The sequence below is a fragment of the Neoarius graeffei genome, chromosome 9 (genome assembly GCF_027579695.1).
Source record: "Neoarius graeffei isolate fNeoGra1 chromosome 9, fNeoGra1.pri, whole genome shotgun sequence".
Taxonomy (NCBI): domain Eukaryota; kingdom Metazoa; phylum Chordata; class Actinopteri; order Siluriformes; family Ariidae; genus Neoarius; species Neoarius graeffei.
Window position 1 is genome coordinate 13,381,534 of NC_083577.1, and position 22,978 is coordinate 13,404,511.

At 41.2% G+C, this 22,978-nt stretch overlaps 1 protein-coding gene across 2 annotated transcripts in view; it reads right to left on the reverse strand.

Moving 5' to 3' along the window:
- Positions 1 to 22,004, reverse strand: part of wdr75 (WD repeat domain 75) — a 99,483-nt gene extending 77,479 nt beyond the window's left edge. Inside the window, exons 1-6 of one of the 2 annotated variants that reach the window (XM_060929032.1) lie at positions 21,916 to 22,004; positions 21,070 to 21,199; positions 9,950 to 10,015; positions 4,899 to 4,998; positions 4,695 to 4,819; positions 706 to 776 (exon numbers count right to left, since the gene is read on the reverse strand). In XM_060929032.1, coding sequence (XP_060785015.1) covers positions 706 to 776; positions 4,695 to 4,819; positions 4,899 to 4,998; positions 9,950 to 10,015; positions 21,070 to 21,199; positions 21,916 to 22,001 — 578 coding nt within the window. In that variant the 5' untranslated portion in view covers positions 22,002 to 22,004. Of the gene's footprint in view, positions 1 to 705; positions 777 to 4,694; positions 4,820 to 4,898; positions 4,999 to 9,949; positions 10,016 to 21,069; positions 21,200 to 21,909 lie in introns of both variants that reach the window. The other variant, XM_060929031.1, reaches the window with a different exon arrangement.
- Between the last annotated feature and the right edge of the window lie 974 nt (positions 22,005 to 22,978).

The following is a 22,978-nucleotide window of genomic DNA, read 5'->3' on the forward strand; positions in this document are numbered from 1 at the left end:
ATAAGGAACGAGCACATCAGAGGGACAGCACATGTGGAGAGCTTAGGAAGAGAGATGAGAGTGAGATGGTATGGGCATGTTGGAAGGAGAATGTTGAGGATGGAGCTGCCAGGCACATGAAAATGAGGAAGGCCAAAGAAAAGATACATGGATGTGGTGAGAGAAGACATGAAAGTGGCAGGTGTGGTAGAGAAGGATGCGGAAGACAGGGAGCAATGAAGACGAAAGATCCGCTGTGGCGACCCCTAATCGGGAGCAACCAAAAGAAGTGTGTGTGTGTGTGTGTGTGTGTGTGTGTATATAAAAAGAATGGAAAAAGATTGATGTTGCAAAATGTTGCCAACTTGTTCATTCCATGCCTAGAAGACTTGGTGCTGTCATTAAAAATCCTGGAGGCCATACAAAGTACTAGATGTAGTAGTTTCTGTTGTGGGGTGTACTCATTTTTGCACCACCTTAATTTGAGTAAAACTGAAAAATGTGTAATCTAAGTTTATATTATTAACCTTACTTTCACGTTACAAGTTAAACAGATGTTATATTAAACTTTGTCTTTTCAACATTTTGGAAATTGTGTTCATTGAGATATTGTTTAAAAATGTTACTTTTCAAAGGGGGTGTACTCATATACATACTATATATATATATATATATATATATATATATATATGTGTGTGTGTGTGTGTGTGTGTGTGTGTATATTACCTGAATGTTTTCTGCTTCCTGAAGAAAAATACATGCAGCTGCAGACCCCTAACTGAGGCTAAATATTCACCCTGCACACACAGATACATTCAGAACAGTAACAACTGCCACATTTACACACATTTTTCATTCTGAACGCACCATTTACATTTACATGAAAGTGATCAGACACGTGTGCATTTTTATACAATCAGAATAGAGTTTGACATGAGAACTATCCTGCATCGCTGGCATGTTTCCCACGACATTTCCCCCTTCATAAAACATCCCAGCATCATCACATCACTAATACGTTCCTATCAAAGGGATTATCACCACCTCTTTCAATTGGAACGAGGGTGTATGTCATTCTAAGCAAACTGTTTACATGAAGAACACTCGTTCTGATCCCGCTTGAATCTGGTTATTAACAAATTATTATTAGGATGCATACAAATGTAGCTAATAAGAGTTAAAGCCCTCCCTTTGTGAGTTTGTGGGTGGAGTCAATGCAAATAAACACTACCTGCACTAAAACACAGACTTATGAAAACAACCTTGTTCATGTTGCGTCAGTTTCCTACACATCTCATCGCCTGTAACTTGATCGGATATTTGACAACAGTGCATGTGCCAGGGTTCTATTAAGTTGAACACTTCCCAGAATCTGTTAAACTGTTTTCACAAATTAACTGATTTCCTAAACTCGGTACCAGACTGCACTTATTTATCATCTGTATTTGGACTGTAACAGGACACATCTGCTATTCGTGCCATGAATAAGTCCCGCCTCTGCCTTCATCAGTGCCTCACTGTATGAGGGGCGTGTCTGTCTGTCTGCAATGCAGGTTGGGAACAAACCTGTCAATTGGGAAATCATGGATTTCAAATGAATTAGACACTTATTCAAGTTGGCTTGGAACATGGAAATATTTTTGAAAGGCTTGTGAAGTTGAAAGATGTGCATTTAGTGCGGCACCCAATGATACGCATTCCAGTTCAAACGCACCATTTTAAAAACAAACAAACAAACAAACAAACAAAACAAACAAATAACGGAGGAACCGATCTATAAATATTTAAAAAGGGAAAGTCATGGCCTAAAGGTTAGAGAAGTAGCTTTAGGACCAAAAGGTTGCCGGTTCAATTCCCTGGACCAGTAGGAATGGCTGAAGTGCCCTTGAGCAAAGCACCTAACCCCATGCCGCTCTGGATATGTTGTATGTCACCATGGATAAGCACATCTGCTAAATGCCTGTAATGTAATGTAAAAAATGAGCTGCAACATTCCATCATAGAAACAAGAGAGCGGTTATTCATTTTTAATCCATGTCGTACAGACAGAACGTACAGAGAAAGTTAAGAAATCTTTCAACTGATTGGTCACGGATACTCAGCTGCTGTTTGCAATTTGCATAAAGTCACACCGGTTCATCTTTTCTTGCTGCTTGCAATCCCACAGTTCCTTGCACATAATTACCTCTGACAACTTTGTTGGATGATAAATAAGTGCGCTCTGTTTTCGTCTTTGTTTGTTTGCTTTTGTTTGTTCGTTCCCAACGCAACTCAAAAAGTGGTGAACCAATCTGGATGAAATTTGGAGAAAAGGTGGGTCATGGGCCAAGGAACAATTTATTAGGCTTTGGTATAAATCTAGATACAGCGGTGCTTGAAAGTTTGTGAACCCTTTAGAATTTTCTATATTTCTGCATAAATATGACCTAAAACATCATCAGATTTTCACACAAGTCCTAAAAGTAAATAAAAGAGAACCCAGTTAAATAAATGAGACAAAAAAATTATAATTGGTCATTTATTTATTAAGGAAAATGATCCAATATTACATATCTGTGAGTAGCAAAAGTATGTGAAACTCTAGGATTAGCAGTTAATTTGAAGGTGAAATTAGAGTCAGGTGTTTTCAATCAATGGGATGACAATCAGGTGAGAATGGGCACCCTGTTTTATTTAAAGAACAGGGATCTATCAAAGTCTGATCTTCACAACACGTTTGTGGAAGTGTATCATGGCACGAACAAAGGAGATTTCTGAGGACCTTAGAAAAAGTGTTGTTGATGCTCATCAGGCTGGAAAAGGTTACAAAACCATCTCTAAAGAGTTTGGACTCCACCAATCCACAGTCAGACAGATTGTGTACAAATGGAGGAAATTCAAGACCATTGTTACCCTCCCCAGGAATGGTCGACCAACAAAGATCACTCCAAGAGCAAGGCGTGTAATAGTCGGCGAGGTCACAAAGGACCCCAGGATAACTTCTAAGCAACTGAAGGCCTGTCACATTGGCTAATGTTAATGTTCATGAGTCCACCATCAGGAGAACACTGAACAACAATGGTGAGCATGGCAGGGTTGCAAGGAGAAAGCCACTGCTCTCCAAAAAGAACATCGCTGCCCGTCTGCAGTTTGCTAAAGATCACGTGGACAAGCCAGAAGGCTATTGGAAAAATGTTTTGTGGACAGATGAGACCAAAATATATTTTTTTGGTTTAAATGAGAAGCGTTATGTTTGGAGAAAGGAAAACACTGCATTCCAGCAAAAGAACCTCATCCCATCTGTGAAACATGGTGGTGGTAGTATCATGGTTTGGGCCTGTTTTGTTGCATCAGGGCCAGGACAGCTTGCCATCATTGATGGAACAATGAATTCTGAATTATACCAGCGAATTCTAAAGGAAAATGTCAGGACATCTGTCCATGAACTGAATCTCAAGAGAAGGTGGGTCATGCAGCAAGACAACGACCCTAAGCACACAAGTCATTCTACCAAAGAATGGTTAAAGAAGAATAAAGTTAATGTTTTGGAATGGCCAAGTCAAAGTCCTGACCTTAATCCAAGCAAAATGTTGTGGAAGGACCTGAAGCGAACAGTTCATGTGAGGAAACCCACCAACATCCCAGAGTTGAAGCTGTTCTGTACGGAGGAATGGGCTAAAATTCCTCCAAGGCGGTGTGCAGGACTGATCAACAGTTACCGGAAACGTTTAGTTGCAGTTATTGCTGCACAAGGGGCTCACACCAGATACTGAAAGCAAAGGTTCACATACTTTTACCACTCACAGATATGTAATATTGGATCATTTTCCTCAATAAATAAATGACCAAGTATAATATTTTTGTCTCATTTGTTTAACTGGGTTCTCTTTATCTACTTTTAGGACTTGTGTGAAAATCTGATGTTTTCGGTCATATTTATGCAGAAATATAGAAAATTTTAAAGGGTTCACAAACTTTCAAGCACCACTGTATGTATGTGGATCCAGGATTCTCAATATAACTCAAAAAGTAGTGAATGGATTTGGATAAAATTTGGTGGACAGCTTTAGTATTATCTTCTAGTGATTTGATTCTGATCTTGATCATATGTAGCTTGGCAAATGTTTGCACCCTATCTACTGAGTGCGCTTCTAGTTTTGGCTGGTAGTTGTTGGAAGTGAATGGGATTGAAACTTTGGGTGCGAATTCAGAACATTTGTGTGCAGTGGATTCGCACCTTCTTTCTCCTCTTTTTTATTTCCCCTTCTCTTTCTTTTCTTTGAATGGCATTTCTCATGAATGACATTCCTCCTTCTCTTTCCAACATCTGTCTTTCAATCTCCCCTTCAATTTTGTTTCATCTTGCTTCTTTCCTTACACTCCATATTGATTTTAAAGCAGGCCAAACCGTTTGCACATGTGTGCTCTTTGGTCGGTCAGCAGTTTGGTGGTTTCTCAGATAGAAACTCCTCATTTGTCTTTGCTGACATTTGTTTTTCCACTGCAGGTCTGTGTTTTCTTTTAATAAAATAAAATACAGAACACTCCAGCTGTTCATGACCAGCTACTAACCTACCAATGTCACGAACAGTTTTTGTACTTTGAGCCATTTTTAAGGTTAATAATTTCTAAAATTTCTACAGGCACTTGTCATCTTACCACAACTTCTTTTGGAATAAAAATAAAATATAATACTTCTCAGTGTTAACACAAAAGCCATCTGATCTGCGTCATACCTCACGGCCGAAAGCTGTAGAACTGGGATTAGGAGAAATATCACAAAAAACCGCAGACAGCTCCGTCACCTCCACTTCCTGCTCCAGAGTCTTGGGCAGATGTACAGCCACCAACTGGAAACATTCTGAGCACAGATATGCATGTTAAACCACACACACGCACCACAATAATATTTCAGTAATTAGTGTAGTGCTTCTGATTACCAGTTCTTTTCTCACAGGCCATGGGAAGAATGATGAAAATGACTCCGGCATGTTTCTCCGAGACATATATGGAGTATATTGGATATCTAATCACAAATGTCTGGGGGGGGGGGGGGGGGGGGGGGGGGGGGGGGAAAGAAATCAAGAAATGAAAATGGTTTCCTTATGTGCATGAACACACAAAAAAAAAGTTTAAAACCATTTTTACTTTCACAACACACGGTGTTTAACGTATGCCCCCTGAAATGGATTAATCAACAACATTAATTATATGTAATTATTTAGAAATTGTATATTATTCAAACATTACACTACATTACAGTCATTTATCTGACATTTTTATTCAAAGTGACCAACGATAAGTGGATGTGGCCAAGAGAATCCAAGAGCGACCAATGCTGAAGTACTAGTGTAAACAAACAGCCTACAAATACCATCCAATACCTGGAATGATCATGGGAAGTTGAAGAAGCTTGGACAAATAATTAGACAAAGAATTATTTAAGGATGGTGTGTTTATTGTTTCCAAAGTTTGACAGAATCTGCATTAAAATGGTAAGCCTATGTTTCTCTCCTAGCTTTTGCTTCTTGAGCCTATACAAGACACATCACAGTACAGTAGGCTGGTAGAGTTCTATTAGACTAGAGCTAGGTGCTTATGGTTTTTATACAGGTAGTCGTCGACTTACGACCTATGCGACTTACGACCGATCGACTTTACGACTGTCTGGTTATGACTGGCAAGTGTTTCCCAGCTGAGCGTACGACAGTTTCCGCCCCAGCTCCCGGCAGCGCCTCTCGCCGCGTACAACAGTTTCCGCCCCAGCTCCAGGCACATTTGCAGTCTCTCTCGCGCTCCCTCGCGCACTCCGTCATACAGTTTCTGCCCCAGCTCCTGGTTTATGAAATGAGCAAATGCTCCCGCCAGCCCGAGCGCTGCAACAGCTGATGATGACGTAGACGACCCATAGCCAAGCACCAGTGATGCCAGCGGTCACTAAATTTTGTATTTTGCTATGTTTTACATTTGTATTTTGGTATGTTTCAAACTAAAATGTTTTCTATTTTTCACACCTGTATTTTGTATTTTTTGTTTTGCACATATTAAACGAATTGTACTGTACGCAGTGTAGTATGCAGTGTTTGACTTAAACCAAATAATGAGCCAAGGTAATGAAATAAGAAAATGTTGATAAAATAAGACTAAGATGATTACAATATCATTACACATCACAATATACTTGCGTTCATTTACAGTAACATAGGCCAACTTATGACCAGATTGGTTTACGACCGGTCAGTCATAACCAAACGCAGTCATAAGTTGACAACTACCTATATATATATATACACATATACACACATTATTTATATATATATATATATATATATATATATATATATATATATATATATATATATATATAGAGAGAGAGAGAGAGAGAGAGAGAGAGAGAGAGAGAGAGAGAGAGAGAGACCATACATATATACACACACACACAAGTTATGGTTATGATATTTGACAGACGCTTTTGTCCAAAGGGACTTACAATATATAAAATGTTACATTATTTGTAGACCAATAAAATAATACAACCACCCTACTCTGATATGGCCTATCTTCCAGATGATAGCTGCTGCATGACTGCAGGATTTCCTTTTTTTGCTCTGGCTAGGCTCAACCTCAGCCTTTAAGCAAACAAACTCATTCTCTTTTTTACACATAATTTTGCTAATTTTATTACTGTGTATTTAATTGTACACCTCCGTGCTTTTGTAGTTCCTTAGCTCCTTGCCATCAACTCAGAATAAAATAACTGACAATGTCAATGTAGCTGACGTCAGGCCACAACTTCATGCCGTCTATCCATTCCGTGAGGGTAGACAGATGGGGCACTTTGATCATATTATCCTCAGAGCATGTCAGAAAATTGGACCCGTGTAACCATCTTTTAGTCATCTTTGATCTTACCTACATCGCAGTTACAAACGTCAACACAGTGGAGCGGAAGAAATATCCCAGCTTCCGCTATGATGCAGCAATGAATCATGGGAAAGGTCAGAGTTCGGGAAAGTTGTGCGCTGTGTTTCCGAAATCATGCACTCATTCAGTACTCCCTATTCACTACCCAGAGAATTCTATATAGTGAGCTAATTGATAAAAGGGGTGTGTGTGTGGGGAAACAACCACGACAAAAAAAACACCCCACAACACACACCTTCCCGACACTACTCCGCCGAGCTGTTATTTATGTCATTACTGTCACACGATTAAAACGTGCCAGATCAGTTGGCTGGTGGGTTTTCAAAATAATAAAATACATGCATGTATTTTTGTGGTAAATACATATTATATGGAGCGTATTTCCCACATTAATAAATAAGTACTTTGTATCTGCTGCATTTTTCAGTTCTTTTAAATTAAGGCTGAATACTTTCTTCTTTGCCGCTGCCTTTTATGAAATCAAATTTGAGGCTTTTGATTAATTCCTCGGTCTGCACTATAACTTTTACTCTTGTATTTTATGTCTTACTCTATTTTAGCTTTTTTTCTATTCGCTTACCATTTTTAACTATACGTGAATGTCCATTTATAATGCGTTTCTTCCTCCGTCCATTCACCCCAACACACTACAATATTATTGCCACTTTCACACCACAACTTATAAATTTATCTCGTGCCCATTGTCATAAGGAAAAACAAACTACTGCTATACTCAATCCAAAATACTTAATGGTCCTTATGAAACAGCTTTTACAGCTCTGTGAAAATATCAGCACGACCGCAATGCATGATGGTATATATTGCTTGGTCAGTGACCATCGGTTGTCCACTACTTTTCACGATGCATTGTGGAATACAATAAGTCCACTACATAGAGTGTAATAATTCTCACTGTACATTCAGACAGCACTACAAAATGGCGAACTCACTACATAGTCCACTATATAGTGAGTAGTGACTGATTTTGGACACAGCAGTGGATATCGTGGAGCGATCTGAAATCTCACAAAGGGCTTTGAATTTCACACTTTTTAGAACTAAACTTTTACTAGAATTCACAAACTTATGAGGAAAGGAAAAAAAAGGTACTCCAAGGAAGGAACATTTAATTTTTATTGTAATTTTTTTTCGTACTTCTCAAGGGCGACCAAACATCAACTTTTACATGGGTGCAAGTATAAAACTTTCAAAAACCTGAAAATTCTGACCGGGGGGGGGGGGGGGGGGGGGCTTTACCCCGTTTAAAACAAAACAAAAAACAAACAACAAAGAAGAAAAAAAAAAACCTCATATATACTAACCCTGATTAACCTGTATACCCTGTATGCCCCCACATTTTGTATGCTGCTGAATCTGTCCTTTTTTCAGTAGCCTTGTATAAACAATAACCACTAAATGTAATGCAATGTTATGTAAGGTGATCGCCTAGGCATTCTCATTGTGAAAAGTAAGTCACATGTACATGGACTGGCATTTAATGTTGTATTTGTTCCTTTCTATTTGTTTTTTGTCTGTTCATATTCTTTTTGGGGGAGTAAAGTCAGTTTAAAAATGCCGTTAAATGCATAGGCCTATAGACCAAGTTTAATGACCTTGAGGTTATCAGAGGTCATATGTCGTTTTACAAATGAAAAATGAATTCAGCACCCAAACATTTAACAAACAAGGCCATTTGCTAACTTCATTAATCATTTTAGTACATTTCATTCCTTAGAAAGCTGAGAAACTGGGTTCAGCTGAGACGTTTACAGGCCCAAAGTTCAATGACCTCTAGAGGTCAACAGAGGTCAGATAGAGCTCGGCATATTGCAGATTTGAATTCGGCACACCCAAATTGACAAAATAAGACTGTTTGCCGACTTTGTCTCAAAAATGCCTTTGGGTGTCACAATTCTGGATTTTGGTACCAGTCTATTAAAAGAGCAAAGACACTGAGAAATGGTCCTAAAACAACTTTACCAGGACTACAAGAATGCAGAAAAATAGGCTTTACTTATCCAAATGCACCTGTTGGTTCAAAAGTTAAAGTGCATAGAACCTCACAGAACAACATGAAGTTACCTTAAAATATAATATAAATGCCTCAGCTTTCATGTAAGAAAAAAAAAAAAACAACTTAATACTAGTACTGTGTGCAGGCAATCTCTCCTGAAGACTAAATTAAACAATAATTATAAACTAATAAAATAAATGGCTCAGGCTTCATAGAAGAAAAAAAAAACAATTTGAACAGAACCTCACAGTATGATGCTGAAGCTGCCTAAACAATGGAAAATAAAATACCATTTTGCAAAATTTTGGCATCCATTAATTATGTAATTGTAATTATGTAATTGTATTACATAAAAAAAACGTAATGTGCACACAGTGCTTTAATGTAAAAACACACCACACTTTCAGTACCCCTATAAAGATTTGAAGCCTATATAAACACGGACTTCAAATTCAAAAGGAAATGCCTCAGCCTTCATATAAGAAAAAACTTAATATTAGTGCTGCGTGCAGGCAGACTCTCCTGAGACTCGCACATGCTGCTGCTCTTGAACGGAAACACGGAAGTAAGGTAGTTTGTTGACGTCACCTCAAGACGACACCAACGATTGGTCAAATTTGCGGGAAAGTTGCGGTGATTGGATATAATTGCAACACCACCCTGAATTCACGGGGATTGGTTGAATTTGCGTTGATGTTGCAAATCGCAACATCGCGAAATCCTGGAGGGTCTAACAATATATACACTGGAATAGCTGTGTTGATTTGGTCGAACAATGTGCTACGTGCGTGAAACATACCACACATGTATAACACCGTGAAACAATGGGCTAGTCAGGACCGCTCGTCGGTGAGCGGCGTAGAGAGCCCCCCCCCAAAAAAAATCTCAACGGATTTACATGATTTGGAAAAATGACTTTTTCAGAACCGAAAAAAAAACGGAGCTTCCGGCACATGCCGGAAAACTTGCACCCATGCATTTAGTACCCTTGGTCAGCTTTTTAGTCGGCACTGGTGACTTCACTTGCGACCGCCAAGTTTCAAACCAGATTACCTTGATGAGGATTCCATCAGTGAAGTCCCACAGGCGCACAGTGCCATCTAGTGAACATGAGAAGACCTGCAGGAGAGGGAGAGAGATTTTAAATTTTAAAAAATAATAATTTTAAAAATTCCCTTTATTGGGTCAGTCAGATATTGTTACATTGTAACAGTAATAAGAAAAAGAACAATAATTAAAAGAGAAGGAAGAGGGGAAAAAATTAAATTCAGTGAGAGACACAAAGGGTGAAAGTTGGGGGGTGGGGTGGGTGTAAAAACCATAGATTTAACAGTTATTCCATGAAATCCAGTCGTATATGAGCTGATAGTCGAGGCGCATAGCACCAAGTTGGCTATAAGCCATGTACGAGAAGACTGAGTGGAATAACTTTTATTCTATCCACATTCACTGGATTTTGAGAAGCAGAGCATTTTTATTTTTAGCAAATTCAATAAATAAAAGCTTAACACAAAACGTCCAACAAAATCATTTCTGCTGAGGCGGACTTCTTAAAAGCCTATTGATGGCTGCACAAATTGACTTGAGCGTTGTTGTTTTTTTGTAGAAAGTGCCATCTTGCCGAGGTATAGAATAACTTTAGATATTTAATTCTAACTTGGACATTCCAGTTATGTAAATTTTCAAACTTCGAGCTTTTGAACCAGTAAAAAAAAAAAAAAAACCACTAAAAACTTTTAATGCTTAAAAGATGAAGAATGTACACAAACCATTGAAATGACCGTAACAATTTGTGAAAAACGCTATAATACTTCTCGAAAAATCAAAAGATACATTCTTACCATCAAACACTTCCATTCCATATTTTATTGCTTTTTTGTATTTTTGGGGTTTTTGCTGCAGATTTGAGCGCAGAGTTAAAGTCACCTGTCTGCATCAAATATGCCATTCTAAATAAACAAACAAAACAAACAAACGCTGTCCCCAGAGGCCACAGTACCTCACTACGTCCACGCTGAGCATCAACCTGCTCTTCCTGCCACAGCAACTCTTCTGACCTGATATTTGCTTTCTTCTTGATGGTATCTCAGTTTGCACTTGACTTCTGCCCCTTTTTTTTTTTTAAGCTTCCTGAAAAAGTATTGGTACCCCAGCTTTGGTTGGTTCATACTTTCCAAGTGAGTTGAGAAACACCATGGACATATAAAGGGCAGGTTCACAATATTTCACATTCAAACAGTTCTAAATATTCATTCAGTGATGTGTAGTGACTTCATACAATGTGTCAATACATGCAGATTTTCCCCCATTTTTTCTCCACCACTGCTGGTTTTGCAAAATGAATTATAATTCAGAGGACTTTGCAACTCAAAATATGCTCACCTAGTTGTTGATAAAAGTTCTGTCAATTTTTAAAGCTGTAAAACGTGGTTGTATTGTTCATAATTTCCCTATAATTGGAGCACACTCTCCAGTCCCCTTTCTTAAAAAGAGGGACCACCACCCCGGTCTGCCACTCCAGAGGCACTGTCCCCAACCGCCACGCGATGTTGCAGAGGCGTGTCAGCCAAGACAGCCCCACAACATCCAGAGACTTGAGATACTCAGGGCGGATTTCATCCACCCCTTGCCTTGCTACCGAGGAGCTTGAAAACCACCCCAGTGACTTCGGCTTGTGTAATGGATGAGTCCACCTCTGAGTCATCAGCCTCTGCTTCCTCAATGGAAGACGTGATGATGGGATTGAGGAGATCCTCAAAGTATTCCTTCCACCGCCCGACAATGTCCCCAGTCGAGGTCAACAGCTCCCCACCCGCACTGTAAACAGTGTTGGCAAAGTACTGCTTCCCCCTCCTGAGGCGCCAGACGGTTTGCCAGAATTTCCTCAAGGCCGACCGATAGTCCTCCTCCATGGCCTCACCGAACTCCTCCCAGTTCCAAGTTTTTGCCTCTGCAACTGCCTGAGCTGCGGCACGCCTGGCCTGCCAATACCCGTCAGCTGCCTCAGGAGTCCCGGAGGCCAACATGGCCCGATAGGACTCCTTCTTCAGCTTGACGACATCCCTTACTTCCGGTGTCCACCACCGGGTTGGGGATTGCTACCACGACAGGCACCACAGACCTTGCGGCCACAGCTCCGAACAGCCGCGTCGACAATGGAGGCAGAGAACATGGTCCACTCAACTCGCCTCCCTCGGAAGCTGGGAGAAGCTCTCCCGGAGGTGGGAGTTAAAGACCTCCCCTCCAGACATTCCCAGCAGACCCTCACCATACGTTTGGGCCTGCCAGGTCTGTCCGGCTTCCTCCTCCGCCAGTGGATCCAACACACCACCAGGTGGTGATCAGTTGACAGCTCAGCCCCTCTCTTCACCTGAGTGTCCAAGACATAGGGCCGGAGATCAGATGAAATGACAACAAAGTCGATCATCGACCTCCGACCTAAGGTGTCCTGGTGCCACGTGCACTTATGGACACCCCTATGCTCAAACATGGTATTCGTTATGGACAAACCGGCTTTCATTTCAGAATGATACAGGCAGGAAAAACTGCTCCGGTTTTTGATTGATTTCAACAAACGAAACTGCCTCAGCAGAATGCACTCAAAGCCGATTGTGTTTTGGTTACTGGAGCCAGTTATGTCACTCAGTAGCAGTAACATGAGACATGTTATTGCTGTAGGCTGTGGAAATGTTCCATCCAGAGCAAAAATCAGTGTCCATTTCTACTTGTTTTCATTGACAGACAGAGCAGAGTGCAAATTATGGCTAGAAGCGACACATACAGTGGAGCGCTATAATAACAAGACAGTTGGAATCCAAAGAGTTCAACCATGTTATGATTGAATCCGTGTTATAATGTTCTGGAAAATCAGGCATGCCTCGAGTAGAGCTTTATTTTTGAGATAAACCAGTCCCCTGAAGAAAATCACTCACCTCACGGTGGCCCCAGCCAAGTCGCATGCCTGGAGCCCCAACCGTGTCCCTCAGCCATGCAGTTGGCTAGGTCAGCGGTACTGGCTGCACCCACATCCCTTTTCAGGGTGTCGATTAAGGTTGTGGAGGGACGGCCACGACTTCTGCAACCGTGGAAAGGCTCTCACAGCACAAGCTCGCCAGCAGGCAGATTCTTGTGCCTGAAGCAGTGGCCCACAAGCCCAAGTGTCCGCCAGGCCACCTTGTCAGAAATTCTGGAGGGTACCATATAAATCTTCATTTGGTACATAGCTCTGCCAGCTGATGTTCAGAGCTGCATGTAACATGAGCTCTGAGGTCCAATCCAAGAAAGTCCATCTCTTGTCGAGACGTTTTTGAAGCTGGTGTTAGCTGGAATTAGGTTGTACTCTACCAAAAGTTTGCCCAGATATTTACCATTTTTGTTTGTGGCATCATGGAATGGAAAACGTGCGTCCTCAGGACCGAGCCTAGCATTGAAATCACCAAGGATGACAAGAAAGTTATGAGCAGGTGTGTCTTGAATAGCTGCGCGCAGCACGTCATAGAACTGCTCAGTCTCATTAGCTTCTGAAACGTTTGTGGGAGAGTAAACAACTATCACTGTAGTAGCCAGACTGCCCACAAACTAAAATATCCTGAAGATATCCGACAAAGAAATCGCAAGAACTACGATTGCTTTTACCATGCTGATAACTCTTTAAATTGCTGACTGTCAGTGTAACAAATAATATGCAATAAAATACTTTGCTTCCCATCACATTTGCGTGCGTTCACATCTGGAGCATTTTGAACGAACTCTCGCGTGTTTCCATGCTCTGAGCAGCACGCATCTCAAACACTGATTGCATGCACCTGTCCCAGATTAGAGCAATGCATGCTTCTGGATGTAATTTAAACAAACTATGTATATGCATATATAAAACAAATGTATTCTTTTCAAAACTTTTTTTATAACGCTATTGCAAGGTATTAAAAAAACAAGTTATGGCCTGCTCTGAACAACTGTAAGTATAACTCTATACAGTGTCATAGCACCGCTGAATGAATTACAAGTCATTATAAAACTACAGTAACTCTTCTTCCAAGTCGGAGACTGTTGAGTTCTCGAATGCAGCTGCATAAAGTTAGATTTAAATTCTGGGAGCCATGAGCTGACCATGCTACAAATGTTTTCGTGTAATAGCGACCTATATTATAAACACTATAATTGGTGAATAATCAGTTGCTTAGCAACACAGGTAGGAAAACGCATTGATTCATATGAATCAAGCATGCAAAAACAGGAAAAACAACTAGACGAGATGCTTTAACCTCCTCGAATGCCTTTTTCTGAACAAGAATATCGTCAAAGTCATTATGAGGAACGTTTTTGTTTGCTTCAGCCAAGCCATGTGTATGCACATTGCATGTAAGATGGACTTTACTATTAAATCGAGTCCAATGGGATTGAGGGAAGGCGGTATTTTAATTAGTAAACAAATTCTTTAAGCAAGGTTCTCCAGAAAATCTGAAGGAGCCAGCTATGAAACAGTAGTAGGTAGCTCTGGAATTTGCGGCAACGAAGTCACTGCGGCACGCCCAAGGCGCACTAATGCTAGGGGCTGCTGGCATGCCCCCTCCAGAAAATTTTGAAATTTACATGCCTTATGGTCGCTTCTGGTGCATTCTCAGCTAATGATGGAATATTATGAACCATTTCCCTGTAAAATACTTGCAAAATATGTATGAAATTTCCCTCCATGTGTGTGTGCTTAGCTTTCTCAGTTACCCTCTGTAGTATGCTGCCTGGCTCTGTAAGGCCAAAAAAAAAAAAGTGTGTTTCCGGTTACGTAGATTTCAAAACTAGGGTCGGTAGGCAGGCATTTTTTTTTTTTGAATTTTTTTTTCAAGATGGCTGCCATAACCTATATTTAGACAGGAATAATTTCACAAAATATAATGAATTTCTTTGCAGGTCACCTGAGTTACCACCTTCTGATGAATCTGATGCAGCATGAGACACCTTTTAACATGAATTTTTCTGTAAATATAACAGCTCAATACACCATGAGAGAGAGAGCGCAGCCCCTCCCCTCTCTGCTCCCTGAGTGCAGCTCGTCGCCTTGGTAACGGTGCAGGGAAAAGACACAATATAACAAGCAAAGAGCGCTTTTTCTCAGAGTTCCCTCTCCTCGAACAACGCTGATTTACACGGAAACGAAAGGAGCTATTCACAAAATTCTTTCACATTGAGTGCTACAAGGCTCCCATGAACACACAAATGTAATTTTTTTTTTGTCCCTAGTGTAAAAAATGTGGACACTAGAGCGAGTTAAAAACAAGTGACTTTTCTGATTTTGCAGTAAAAGCGCTGCCACGTTTATAATGTGAGTCTATGGGAGAGCGCGGCTGTCCTCTCCTCACTTTCAGGCTTCTCATTCAAAAACTGTAAATCCTATCACTCAGGGAGACACTTGTCTTGATTCACACAATGTGTGACTACAACTTTTGAGAAAGTTGTGTGTGTAGAGTGAAAATTGTGGCTGAGAAAACAGTTTAAATGAGAAAGTTAGAGCTTTTTTTTTTTCAAGCTGCCTCCACTCTAAACTCCTGAGCTCCACTGGTGTGTAACGCAATAGACATCCATTCTAAAGTCTGATGCTACGTTCACACTGCAAGGCTTAATGCTCAATTCCGATTTTTTTGTGAAATCCGATTTTTTGTGAGGTCATTCACATTAACAAATATATGCGACTTGTATGTGATCCTCAGTATGAACGAAAAGCGACCTAAAAGTGTTCCGCATGCGCATTGCAGGATACGACGACGTCACACGCAGTGAGCATGGCCAGTGTTTACGGAAGTAAAACCGCCCAGTTGCGGTATGACCCATCCAATCTAGCTTGAATAGCTGTATCCCCCCAAATGGAAATCAGCTCCCTAACCTCTGCGTCCTTCCATTGAGAAGATTCAGAACCTTCACAGCCCGAAGCGTCCCTCGCATTGATGTCATGCGCAGGGGCGCAGATACGTTTTTTGAACTTGGGGGGACAAAAAACTGGGGGGGACAAAGCTGCCAGCAAACCAACCCCAATATGCCTGTCAAACTTGTTGTAGGTTACCATAGCAACCAAGCTCGAGCTCGCAACCTGTGCAGTCTGCGCAGCTCAACCAACCGAATATCAGTCTTTTTGTTTTATGTGAGTTGTTGCAACTATGTATACACTGCCGTGCACCTCAATAAACCGAATGGTAATTAGTCTTTTGATTTTTCCGTGAGGTTTGCCTTATGCAAAGTGGGGGGGACCGAACGAAGTGAATTTAAATCTGGGTGGGACGGATCCCACCCGTCCCACCCTCTATCTGCGCCCGTGATTATGCGCCATGTTGTTGCAACTTTTTTTGAGAGACCCGCCGCCTACTTCAGCGCAGAATAGTGACGTTTGTGGCTTGTTGATGACGTGTAAGTCGGATGAATGCGACCTGGCGGTTCAGACTGAAGTCGCATATGAAAAGAGCGGATAGGAATCAGAATTAGGACCACATATCCAAACGGCCTGGGTCGGATTTGAAAAAATCGGATCTGTGTCGTTCATATTGTCAATAAAAGATCGGATACAGGTCACATATGGGCGAAAAGATCGGATTTGAGTCACTTCAGCCTGCAGTGTGAACGTAGCCTGAATTTCTCCAGATTTGCTCATGGTGTTTGACCTGTGACTGATCAAAAAGTAGAGCCTAGAGCTGTGGTCAAAAAAAAAAAAAAAAAAAAAAAAAAAATAATCGATCCACGATTTGATATCGATTCACGCGAAAAAAACATGATATCGATCCAACAACATGTGAATCGATTTCTTCCAGGTGCCTATAACACTATTTTCTCGAACGCGCAAGGGACTATTTTCTCGAACGCGCAAGGGACTATTTTCTCGAACGCGCAAGGAGCACTATGAAAGCGGGTGCCGGCAAAACGAAACTTATAAAGAAAACAAGAAGATGGACGAAGCTGCCCGGTTAAAAACACCGCCGGGGATGAAGTCGGATGTGTGGAAACACTTCGGCTTCAAACGGTATGAGGACAGAGACAAACTGGACAAAACGAATGCAGTTTGCAAGTTGTGCCAAATAGAAGTAAAATATCTGGGCAATACCACCAATCTAAGAAACCATTTATCAAGGCACCACCCCAAGACAGCTAGTGCTAAACCTGATGCGAAGCAGACGGCACTTGAAAATGCATTTGGTGTGAAATTTCCCCCACAGTCTAAGCATGCTATGAGCCTTACAGAGGGAGTCGGGATCTTTATTTGTAAAGACCTCCGCCCCTACAGCGTAGTCGAAAATGCTGGGTTTAGGCTACTAGTAAAGAGGTTAGAGCCACGCTACGTCTTGCCCAGCCGAAAACATCTAAGCGAGACAGTAATTCCAAATATTTATGCCAAGTCAAAAGATGCCGTTGCCCACTTGCTGCAATGTGCTGAGAGAGTGGCGTTGACATGCGACTGCTGGACATCTAGAAATACAATATCATATCTGACGATTACGTGCCATTACATTGACGAAACATGAAGGCTAGCTTCCAATGTGCTACAGACCAGAGCAGTGGAAACGTGCCACACTGCGAGTAACCTCGCTGAGCTGCTCACTGAAGCCATACAGGAGTGGGGGATAGCTGACAAAGACCCCGCAATTGTAACTGATAATGCCGCCAACATTGTGCGAGCGGTGCAATTAACGGGACATTTTCACATGGGGTGTTTTGCACATCTCCTTAACTTAGCATCACAAGCAGGTCTAAAAATTACACCTGTCGCACGCCTGCTGGGGCGAGTAAGGCGAATTGTGGCCTTTTTTCACCGAAGCCCCACTGCAAGCCACATAATGAAGGAGAAGCAAATACTCCTCAAGTTACCTGAGCACAAACTCATTGCTGACGTCTCGACCAGGTGGAACAGTTCCCTGGACATGATCGAAAGGTTCCTTGAGCAGCAGCCTGCCATCTCGGCAGCGCTGCTGTCCCCAGACGTCCGTAGGAGGGAAAGCGAGATCTGTACCTTAACGGAGACGGACGTCACCACCGCAGAGGACGTGGTGAAATGCCTAGGGCCGATGAAGACTGCCACACTCGCCATCTCTGAGGCGGCATCTCCAACTATGCCCATGGTTGCACCGCTGCAGTTCCAACTTTTGAGACAGATGACATGTGATGCTGAAGACTCTTCTGTGATCAAAAAGCTCAAAACAGCCATTCATAACAACTTGAGTTCAAGGTATGTTCATTTAATATTTCAATTTCTTACTAAGAATAGAGCAGTGTTTGTTTGCATGACTGTTTCATCTATATGCATTTACTGTAGGCATACCATGCTATATACAACGCATGCATGTTTATTCTGTCTGTCTGTCTATTTATCTGTATGTCTATCTGTCTATCTGTCTCTAAAGTGATATTTGTTCCTCTATATAGATATGAAGCTCTGATGGATGCCTTGTGTGTAGCATCATCACTGGATCCACGATTCAAGACTCTGCCCTTTCTGTCTAATGAGGCACGTGATGCTGTCTTCTTGAAATTGACATCTGAAGCTGCTCATCTGAACCAATCAAATGATGCAAGTTTGCAGATTCTGTTGTGTGTACATTTTTAATATTTAGAATAAAGGTTTGTTTTATTGGGCAGCAATAATACAGAATTCGGGATAATTTGTGTATCGTTTTACAATATTTTCTGCATCAGGAAACTACACCAGAGCCAGAAGACACCTCCCCAACTGATGCGGCTATGCCTGTACCAGCTCCACCAAAGAGGCAAAAAGAGTCATGTGCTCTGATGGCTTTACTGGGGTCAGCCTACGCACCAGAAACTCCACTACAAAGGAAAACTCCCTCTGAAAGGGCTGAGGAAGAGGTCGCCATCTACAGGAAAGTACCCTCTATTCATCTCTCTCAAAATCCACTGGCATGGTGGCAGGTGCATGCAGAGGAGTTTCCTCTTCTGGCAGGCCTAGCAAAGCGATACCTTTGCATACCCGGGACCAGTGTCCCATCGGAGCGAGTTTTCTCAATCGCTGGTGACATAGTTAGTGCTCAAAGAAGCTGCCTCACTCCACAGCATGTAGACCAGCTTCTTTTTCTCCAGAAAAATTACACAATTCCTGAAGACTAGGACTCCTGTGAAGCATAATATCTTACTTGCTGTGGTTGCTGAGCTACTGTTTTTTTTTTTTTTTCCTTTATGGTCATTGTTGGTTAGTTCTGGTCATATTGTTTTACTCCTGCCATGGATATGTTATTCAACCAAGAGGGCCACCAACTGTCATGTTAAACTCTGAGACATATAGGTCATGCATAATTTCTTACATTATTGAGCAACTGAGTTATAGTAGCTAGTAGCAACTGATTTTTTTATTATTTAAATAGTCTTAGGGACCATTGGTTAATTCTGGTCATTGTTTTAATCCTGTTATGGGTATGTTATTCAACCAAGAGATGGCCAGGCCACCAACTGTTATGGTTAGTTACACTCTGAGACTTATCAGTCAAGCATAATTTCTTGACTGATGAGCTATTTTTTTTGTGTGTGTTCAGAAACCCAGACCTGGGTATGTTATTTAACTAGAAGAGGGCCACCAAATGTCATAGTTTGTTACACTCCGAGACTTATCAGTCAAGCATAATTTCTTGACTGATGAGCTATTTTTTTTGTGGTCAGAAACCCAGACCTGGGTATGTTATTTAACTAAAAGAGGGCCACCAAATGTCATAATTTTGATTTAGACTTCAAATAAAACCTGGATATGTTTCATTCCAAAATAAATAAGCTTTCTTTCAAACTTGAACTCTTGTCTCTCTGTGTGTCCCTCTTACACATACACAGATACAAGCACAAACAGACATGGAGCTGTTTGTCAATAGGGTCAGTTTTTATTTAAAAGTTTTAAAGTGACAATATGTACATGAATCGATATTGAATCGAATCGGATCGTGACCTAATGAATCGAAATCGAATTGAATTTGCAGCAAATTCTGGGCAGCGGAGACAATGTAAATCACTTGAACACTGAAAGGCAAGGTTTTTTTTTTCCTGGGAACAAGTAGCTGGCACAGACCGTCTGTGTAGGCAGAGAAAACCACCGGTCGCCGGTACTTGTGGACATCTCTGTTTAAGGCCCTGGTATTCACAAATTTAAACCCATCATGAGCTGTAGCTCATGATGGGTTTAAATTTGCGAATACCTGACAATGAAAATTTAGTACCATTACCACCAATCATGTAATGCATGTCCTTCGAGCTTCGTGAGTTGTTTTTTCGTGTGTCTCCGCCTCATGAGTGGCCAAAAACATCATGAAAAATTTCAACGCATGCATGTATTGAAATTTGGTGGTGATGTTTTCGTTGGCAAGCTAAGCAGCGAATACTTCTCGAAGCTTGGCAAACCTTCACTGAGCCCATTTCAAATTCATATCCCTGGTATTCGAGAGAGCCTCTGAAACACAGTGGCTCGGAGTAGCCTAACCTTCACTGAGACTTAAAAAGTGCATTTATTTGCATTTGGTGATCCTTCGCTGAGGTTCGTAATTGGTTGGGTGAAGACTTCGTGAATATTTGACAAATGTTTTACCACGGTAAGACGATGCATTTGTAATCTTCGCTGATCGGTTGTGCTGATATCACACATTGTTGAAATCTATTGAGCAAGGCACCGGTACTCATTCTCCTGCCAGAGGTCAACAGGTACAAAGCCATCAAGCATGCCTCCTTAGAAAAATCCCAGGTATATCTCCTCAAAAGAAAAGGGTCAAGTATTCGCCTGCTATGCAACCACAACTTTTCGTTCAGCTGTACAAAGTACACATCTCCAACAAAACACTTCATTTTCAACAATAACCCATCACGAGCTGTAGTTTACTGTATGCAACTGATACAAAAATTTACTTGCGAGGCCTAGAACTCACCCTGTAAGTGCTTATAAAAGGTCAAATGTCAAAAAGGTGAACTTTAAACCTTAAACCAATGTATACACCTTTCTTAATTTGAAGTAGTATTTTATTAACCTTCACTCCACCAAAAACAAAAGAGAAAACAAAAATCCTGCTAATCTTGCAAGCACAAGAACAGACACTACTGTACTGTACCACACTGTCCAGTGGAAACATGATACAAGGAACCATGTCCATCAAAGACAGACAGACTCAGACAGATTATGTGATTCTGCATAGGATAAAGAGAGCGACAGAGACCTGAAGGTGGTTGGCCGGGTTTAAGGCAACTCCACTGATCTGGTCTGCGTGACCCTCCAGGACATGAACACACTCCTCTGTACTGGTGCTAAAAACTTTCACCGAGTCTCCAGAGGCGCACAGCAGGAACCTGAGCAAAAACATGCCTTGTTAGAGAGCTCACGATGCCATACTATTAAAAAATAAACAACAATGATTAGCAGAGTCAACCCGAAGTTGATTATTTTCCGATTACAGCACACCTCTGTGTATTTTAATTTCTTTTGTCACAGCAACTTACCAATTATTAATGAAATAAAGAATGATAATGTAGTGGTGCTTTTTTTTTAAATAGTTACAGTTAAGGTTGTGGAACATCATGCAGCTTTATCTCCAGCTGTCACACAGCGCTGACACTGGAGACTCCTTCCAAACATCTCCTTAAATAAACATCTTGGAGAGATCATATCAACTTATATATTTGCAGGTCACACTATGGCTGCTGTGATAGAAAACTAATAAACACCTCCTGATCAAGTGTCCTAACACAATACAAAAAAACCACTCCATGTGCTGCAGTTATAGGAAAATAATCAACCACAGGGTGGTCTAATGATCACTGGATCAGTTTTTTCCTGGTATATGTTTTTTATACCATTAAGCTATTCGGAGTGAACCTGTGAATAAAACACCTCATCATTATAAAACACCTTAAAGATAAAAACACATCAGAATGGCATTTAATGACACTTTTACAGGAAAGTTCACTCCTCCGCGTATATAAAAGCATGTGTTCTATGAGTTCATAGCAGCCTAATGCACCCACATCACTCAACACCACACCGCTGATTTATTTCATACCCTGACCTGGAGTCGGTGGTGATGATCGGCGACCTGAAGCTGATTTTACTGCCGCCGGAGCGAACCACGCGGATCTCTCTCTGCTCCACCATCTTTCTCTGTGACGTACAACAATGACCCCTGAACTTCACAATCACGTGACTTCCTCGACGCCATCTCTGGAGTTTCCTTCTCCACGCCCGTATTCTGTCATGTCCCGCCTCCTGCGGTCTGATTGGTGGAGTCCACCGGGGGCGAGGTTTTGTTTTCAGTGGGGTTTCTTTATGTGTGGGTCGTTTTGTTAGCAACGTTACAGGAAAATGGCTGGACCAGTCTTCATGAAACTTTCAGGATAGATGGGCATTGGTCTCAGATAGAACCTGTAACATTTTGAGGGTCATCCGGTGAAGTCACCAAAAAGGTCAAAATCGTTTTTGGTGCAAATGGTGTCCCAAATCACTCCCTACATAGTGGACTATATAGTCAGGTCGCCATTTTGTAGTGTTGTCCGAATGTATCGTGAGCATTATTACACCCTATATGCACTCAGACTATCTCACAAGGCATTACGAAAAGCAGTGCCGCGGCAAATAAGTTTTATCGTTTAATCCAGGGGTTTTCAAAGTGTGGGAGAGTCAGCCCCCCCTCAGAGAGCAAATAAGTATGGTGTTATTTTTGCCTCATTAATATTTGTAAATGCACAGAAAGTGATCTACAAATAGTCAGGGGTTTGTACATGTGTTTTGATATCCACAAATGTAAATTTAATATTTGTAACTTGTATTTTGGTCTTTGCAAATAAATGTGTACTTGTAAATATACTGTTTTTCATTTGCAAATCAAAAATACATTTGTAAAACTGACAATTCTGTTTGTGAAATGTGAGTCGCATTTGTGGATCAGCAATGACACGCATTCACCGCTTTTTTCCTCTGTGGCGTATTTTTGAGACACTGCAAAATCCACAAATGCAGACAAGATCCACAAATAGCCTCACATGCACATTCACGTCCACTAGATGGCAGTGTGGTAAGACAACGGATCTGACAAGTGCTAAGACAAAGGAAAACGTTGAAATTGCTGAAATTGA